Source organism: Vigna unguiculata, chromosome 3 (assembly GCF_037176805.1).
Source record: "Vigna unguiculata cultivar grain cowpea cultivar isolate G323 ecotype 2 chromosome 3, ASM3717680v1, whole genome shotgun sequence".
In the NCBI taxonomy this organism is placed as follows: domain Eukaryota; kingdom Viridiplantae; phylum Streptophyta; class Magnoliopsida; order Fabales; family Fabaceae; genus Vigna; species Vigna unguiculata.
This window is the reverse complement of record NC_140794.1, coordinates 67,355,307-67,363,149: the sequence shown is the minus strand read 5'-3', so window position 1 is coordinate 67,363,149 and position 7,843 is coordinate 67,355,307. Positions and strand designations below refer to the sequence as shown.

The following is a 7,843-nucleotide window of genomic DNA, read 5'->3' as shown; positions in this document are numbered from 1 at the left end:
TCACGCGTCGAATAAAGATGTATGGATAAGAGAACCAATGCAAAGGTGATACAATTATACTGTTTCCTTTGCACATCATGTTAGCTTTTCTTTATTTCGTTTTCAAAATCGCTATCTCTTTTCATATATGCATTATTCTTTTTTCCGCAGAATTTGTTAAATTTTCTTTCAGTATAATTTTATAAAAGATCACGCGGTTGTTTTAGCTTAAGGGAATTTCGTCCAACTATACAACCATTCCAAAAGAAAATTAAATTTAGAAGTTCATGATTTTAGCTTTAAACGGTAACTTTATAAAGAACCAAAAGCAATATAAAATTTATAAGGATATATAGAATAATTTGATATAAGAGTATAAGTGACCAAATCAAGATAAAATATAAATATTTTATTACTTAAATTAAAAAGTTTATGATTAGAAATATTAATTATTCAAACTTTATTTTATAAAAATTATTATCACTTTAGTAAATTTTAATGTATATTTTTTTCTAAGATTCTAAAGTTAATGATTCATCATTTTTTAAGAATCGAGTTTATTTTAGTAAAGCTAGCAAATAGAAGAAAATATATTTATAATTTATATTTATGTTTAGAATAAGTTTCTCTTTAATGGTTGCATGTTGGATTGTTTACATAGATACTTGTATATGGGGTTTGATAAAGATGAATATCTATAGTCTAGAGTCACAGTATAATACCTTTAATTAGTTTGATGATGTTTGAGTAAGTTTAAACTTTATGTACAAGATCATCTCAAAAGTACTTTTTATTAGATTAAAATGCATATGTTACTAAGATTATCAAAAATGATTTTTTTGACAAATCACAATAAAGTTAGATTATGATGAATTGAAGTATGACTCTATCAGATGAGATTTTCTTTATTATATGTTGGAAGATTAGGATTTAAAAGTGGATTAGATGATACTTTTTTTTGTTTTTGATTGTTCCTCAAGGTCTTGGATTGGACTTTCTAAATGCTTTCTATACACTATATTTTCTTGCTGAAAAAAAGAAAATATCGTAAACAATTATGCAAACCACCTTCTTATTTTTATTTTATCAGCAAAAATTAAAAATAATTAAAGAAAACCCGTTAAGGTATTCTAACCCTTATAAAAAGGTACAGAACCTGTATATGTAGATACAAAAATTTTGCATTATAGCCTCAACATAACAAATCACCTATCAAAACGAGATGAACACAATCTAAAGCATTTTATTTATTTTTGTGAAGAACAACATCTTTTGAACTTAGATAATAGTCATACACCGAAACTCCTTTTATATGCTACTATGGTTTTGACGTGTAAAACATATATGAAAACAATATATAGGCAACATCATGATCATAGGTTTATGAGAGGATTGTTGTTCATGGTTGGACACTGGGATCGGAGGCTGTCAACGTGCCAAAGTTGATGACTCCATTGGCGTTGCCTTTCACATATCCAGTTAGGTTGGTAAGACCTTTGATATCTTGCTTCGCAGAATTCACATAACTGATGAACTCTTCAGAAGTTTCACTGTTACTGTTACTGTCGGTTTTGGTATCAGGTTTGTTGGTGTCGGTTTTGTCGGTGTCGGTGTTGTTGGTGTCTGGAGTAGTTTGAGGTTGCAGTGATCGGCGGCGAGCATCATCTGAGCCAACGGCAAGCTTGCTGATTCCAGATGGAATACCTGCCATTGAAATATTGAAAGAAAACTCTAGCTTCTGAATTTCTTTTCGGCCAATTAAACTTGAAGATAGAGATAGCTTTGGAGGAATGGGTGGCATTTTATAATTCGGGAGAAGAACATTTTAGTGATCAGAATATATTCACTTCAATTACTGGTTTTGTATGTTTGTCCACATTATTTGATGTCATCGATGGCGGGGAGAAGTCATTCCAAGCTTTACCTGCTAAAAATAAAAATTAATAAATTGTTATCATATATATATATATATATATATATATATATATATATATATATATATATATATATATATATATATATATATATATATATATATATATGTACGAACGAAGGTCGAAAGATATTCTGTAAAATCTTCTAAGTAAGTTTTAGGGATCCATGGTTGTTTTCTAGTCACAAATAAAATGAGTTGAGTTTAACGGTTCAGTCTGTCAGCCCGTGTTAAAAGGAACGGGTTAGATTAAAGATTTCAACCCGTCAACCCGTTCTGATCTGTTCCGTCTAACTCGTCAACTTGACGGGCCAAAGTATGAGCCAACCCGTCTTGGCCCGTTGGCTCGTTTTAAAAATAATAAAATAAAATAAAAGTAATTAAAAAGATTAATTTTTTATATTATATATTTTAAATGTATAAATATATAATAGTATTGTAATTTAAATCATTAATACCTACAAATTAAGTTTGAATTATTAGTTATAATTGAATAATTTAATATGTAAATTTAATAATTATTTTAACTTATCTAATTAAAAACATTAACTAATCAATTAAAAGTTAAAAAAATATTTTATTTGACTAAATATGACTTTAATAATTTATATATAAACAAATTTAAAAAATAAAACAAATTAAAAAATTTGAAAATAAATTAAAAAACTTTTAAAAAATTAAAACAAAAAGAAAAAAAAATTGGACAAGCCAACCCGGCTCGGGCCGTTAGCCCGTACTATACAGGACATGTTGTAATTATTGACCCGTTTCTGTTTGACGGGCCGAGCCAAAACGGATCGGACTGACTCATTTTGCCACCCCTAATGATATATAAGGGATCTGATGACAAAGCAAAAACATAATCTTGAATTTATCTTATCTGGAGTGATTATATTGACTTGGCAAACCGGTATGATATGAGTACATGTCGTCTTACAGAATTTTTCATATTTTTTTTAGTTATTTAAAAGTAGAAGTATATTAAAGAGTAAACAAAGTTTAACTTGACACCAAAGAAAAAAAAAAGAACGAAAGTCTAAATGAGCGGTCGAACAGACACCAAAGAAATGGGAAAATTTGATGATTTAAAAAAATGTAATAAAAATTGATAAAAATAAATTAAAAGAAAAAACATGGAGACAAGTACGAGCAAGGATTAATCCTCATCGGACCCAAAAAATTAAAAAAATATTTTTGTTTCTTTTGTAAATTCATTTATTATTATTTTTGGGAAAAATAAATATTTTAAAAAACCACATTTGATTATTATTTTAAAAAACTAATATGCACATATCAATTCAAAAGTCATCACAATCTTTCATTTGATCATTGTTATGATTATACTTAGAGATGGCAAATAAACTCGTCCCCGCGGGTATTGCCCGAACCCGTCCCCGTTTTGACGGAGAATCCCCGCATTGACTGGGTATGGGTATGGGTATGGGGAATCCCCGACTTTTTGAATTGGGTATGGGGGTGGGTATGGGGATGTACATATACCCGTCATAATACCTGTCCCCGCCATATCTCCATTCTCGTTTAAATTATTAAAATATTCACAATTAATCAAGTAACCCCTATATATATATATATATATATATATATATATTCTATTTTTATTTCTTTTAATTATTTCATTTGTCATGAAACTCATTCTTATCTCCAATATATTTTTTATCTTATCATAACCTTTATGTAATTATGTTAAAATGATGTATGTTAATTAAAAAAAAATTATGCCTCACATTTGAATATTTATATTATTTTTTAATATTTTTATTTATTATAAATTTTCCTTTCACATGAGAATGTTTATACTCTCAATTTAAGGTAATATAAAAAAATTATTTACTTATTATTATTATTAATTTTTGTTTAATTTGAAGAACTCATTTGTTTCATTAAAATAATTTTCGTTATTTTTCAACCATTAAGTATATATGTTGATATTTGAAAAGTTTTCTTAATTCTCTAAGATATTTTTCGTCTTATCATACCTTACTTATACATTTGATTTGATTTTTTTCGACAGTCTCTCAAATTATTTCTAAAACACACATTTGTTAGTTTTTTAATATTTTTATTTATTGTTTTTATTTTCATCATGTAGAATAATATTTCGATATATTCTATCTAATTATTTTTTATTTTATAACTCATTATTAATCATATCAGTAACCCATATCAGTCACTATTTTTTGTCATTGGTGGTAGTAGTTGATTTATTGTCTGAATCAATGACTAAATTAGTGACCGATTCAATGATCGAATCGGTACTTGATTTAGTGACCAATTTAATTACTAATTTATTTGTAATTTAATGACAAATTTTTTGGTCACTAATGATATTTCTATTTAATTTTAACCACTTCAAACATAATTTAATAATTAGTTCTCTGAGGTATTTTTCATTTTATCATACCTTAATTATACATTTGATTTTCTTTGTGCGATTTCTTTCGATAGTCTCTCAAATTATTTCTAAAACACACATTTGTTAGTTTTTTAATATTTTTATTTGTTGTTTATTTTCATTATGTAGAATAATATTTCGATATATTCTATCTAATTATTTGTTATTTTATAACTCACTATTATTACTGTAATTTTTTTTTTCACTTTAATTGTATAAATAACTTTTATTTACTACAATATAAAAATTTAATGTAATTGCTATGAATATTTTTTTGTTACTATCCAACATATATTGAAGTTCAAAAGATACAAAATCTATGTCAAAATTTTATTATTATGTTTATTATTTGTTCTTTGTGTCATTTTGATCAAGTGATGTATTATAACTTTTATTAGTGTATAAAAAAGAGATTCATTATAATTTAAAAAATTGAAATAAACAAACATTTAAAATATATTTTAATTTGAATATTTGTTTTCCTTTTATTATTATGTTTATTATTTGTTCTTTGTGTCATTTTGATCAAGTGATATATTATAAATTTTATTAGTGTATAAAAAAGAGATTCATTAGAGTTTAAAAAATTGAAGTAAACAAACATTTAAAATATATTTTAATTTGAATATTTGTTTTCCTTTTATATTTTTTTGAAATATTTTTTAATTTTATCAACTAAGTTCATCAATGTTGTAGTTTGCAAATTTAATAAATGTTTTGGTTCACATGAAATTTTATTTGGTATTCTAATATAAAATGTAAACAATTATAATTTATTTTAAGGTATTTGGCATCGAAGAAAATCCTTCTAATATTGAATATTTCATAATATTATGTTTTTTTACTGTAATTTTTTTCTTTTATAAAAATTAATATTGAAGTAGTTAGAACACGGGTACGGGTATGAGTACGAGATTATACCCGTTATCCGCTGGGGATGGGGATGGGAAAAAAGTTTGATACCCGTTGGGTTTGGGTATGGGGATGGGATGAATTTTTTATGCGGGGATGGGTATGGGATAGCGAAACCCGTCCCCGCCCCGCCCCGCCCGGTTGCCATCCCTAATTATACGATACAACCTTATTGTTTTGTTCTCATCTTCATTTCTTTTTTATCAATTTTAAAAAATAAATTTATTGTTTTATTTTTTTTTATCAACATACCTATTTATAAAACAAGTTTAAGACTAAAAAATAATTTATTATAATCTAATCAAAAATTGAGAGAAATAAATTACTAAAAAAAATTATGATAATCAAGTTACAATTAAAAACCCTCTATACAAGATCACATAATACATTATTTGCTCTTCTATATTCATGAATATATAAAAGGGTAATAAGATAAAAAAAAATAGGGCTAAATATTAAACAAGTATTGTACTACTAAGTGATTTATTTTCTTTTAAGAATAAGAGAAGATATGAAAAAGATGAGGACAAAAATAATGAGTTTATGTTTAACTTCTTCTTTTTTCTTAATAACAAAAGAAATCAAGAGTAAGAGATGAATACAATATGTAAAAAAACACAAAATATATTGTGAAGAAAAATAAAAATTATTTTAACAATTTTTTTCTTTATTATATTTAATTTTATATTGTACTATTTATTAATATTAAATATTATACTTTATAAAAGAAATAAAAAAATATCTAATTTGATTTTTATTAATTTTTGGTGGATTACTATCTAATTTAAAATGATATACATAATTTAAAAAATTTAAAAATACATATAATTTAAAAAGTTTTAAACACATAAAACTTAAAAAAAATAAGTTAAAGAGGTTGGACTCCACCCGCTCCTTCGTGACTCCGCACACTGGTAGTATAGATAGACATGTAAACATGAAAATTCTAAGCATGTAAATGTTGACAGAGATGAGACATAAGCTTCATTGTCTATATATATTCCTTTTTGTCTTTACAGTTGAGAAAACTGTATTACTTTTACATTAACGAAATGGATAAAACTTTCTGATATCTTTCTATATTAGTGACCGGACTTGTGTGTGACACCTCTAGCTACAACAATGAAGTCCCCTGCACATCTGATAATGTGATAATTAAGTCTCTCAATTTCTTATCAGCTTTTGATAAAAAAAATTAAAAAATTTAAACTTAAAAAAAAATATATGAACAAAAAACAAAACAAAAAATTTAATTTTTACAAATAATAAAAACAAGACAATTTTTTTTTCATATTTTAAATTTTTTACTTATTTTGAAAAATGATATTATGATTTAATTGTTGGATTAGAAATAAATCATAATCTGTTTTTCTAAAGATTTAAATAATGTATGGTAAGAGTTTTATATTACATATTTAGAATATATATAAATTTTAAATATATTATTTTAATTCCTCTCTATTTATCATCAAGAAACCATTGAATACATATAAAATAATCATGCGACCCGGTTAACCCCAGTGACAAGCATCATGCTAATTCCATTAAGCTAAATCAACCGCATGATTTCCCATAAACATTATCCCGAACAAACCTCTAAAAAATCTGCAGAAAATAATGGTGCATAAATGGAAAGAAATAAAACGATTCTGAAAAGAAGCTAACAAAATGTACAAAGGGAAACAATATAATTCTATCAACTTTGCATTTGTTCTCCGATCCGAACATCTTATTCGACGTGTGATGAATATATAACTAACATGGGTTCTGTTTCCACTCCCAGAAACAAGGTAACAAGAAATAATATCATTTTAAACCTATTGTTAAATATAATATAACTGAATTGAGAATTTTCTTCTTACTTTCTGGGGAATGCATATCCCTATATATGTAATTAAGTTGATGGAATAACAGGTAAAGTTTGGAATGACTCATCCCCAATATCGGATCAAATCAAACTGATAGGTTATATATTTTTTTATATATGAGTTATGGTTATAGTCATCTATGACATAGTTATTAGTTTTACACATATAAGACTTTAGACACCACTTTTACACCAAAATCTTAAGGTAATGTTGTTATGAGCTTTTATTCTTATATAGTGTTTAACTTTGTCTTTTCTATCCAATGTGGGACTTTTTGACTCACACTTGGACTTTTTCCAATAATCTCCCCTCAAAAGTGAGTCCCTTGTTTTTTTTCTTTTTTTCTCATATGATATATTTTCCTCAGGTGTATGAGTGATCCCTTTGGTTATGGTTATGCGGTCAGTCACTCCGAACCTGGCTCTGATACCATTAGTAGGTTATATATTTTTTCATATATGGATTATGGTTATAGTTATCGATTATGGCATAATCACTGAGAGATTGTGGTTCTATATGATTATTCTGATTGCTGTCTTTTCCAATCACATCTCTCACTAAAATGTTATTCTCCCCGATAGTATAAAAATGTGCCACCCATTTCTCCTACCGATATCCATCTTCAACTCTTATACAAAGTTCAGAAGGTAGAGTTTTTGCTTCAAGATTCCAATGGCAGGTGAGGCTCAATCCGGATCACAACAACCTCAAACCACTCCAGATACCAAAAACACCGAC

The 7,843-nt window shown here is 26.4% G+C and overlaps 1 protein-coding gene across 1 annotated transcript; it reads right to left on the bottom strand.

Moving 5' to 3' along the window:
- Nucleotides 1–1,202: 1,202 nt before the first annotated feature.
- Nucleotides 1,203–1,766, bottom strand: LOC114179293 (uncharacterized). The gene has a single exon (XM_028065579.2). It carries the CDS (start codon nucleotides 1,688–1,690, stop codon nucleotides 1,379–1,381), a length of 312 nt encoding a protein of 103 aa, XP_027921380.2. The 5' UTR covers nucleotides 1,691–1,766; the 3' UTR covers nucleotides 1,203–1,378.
- Between the last annotated feature and the right edge of the window lie 6,077 nt (nucleotides 1,767–7,843).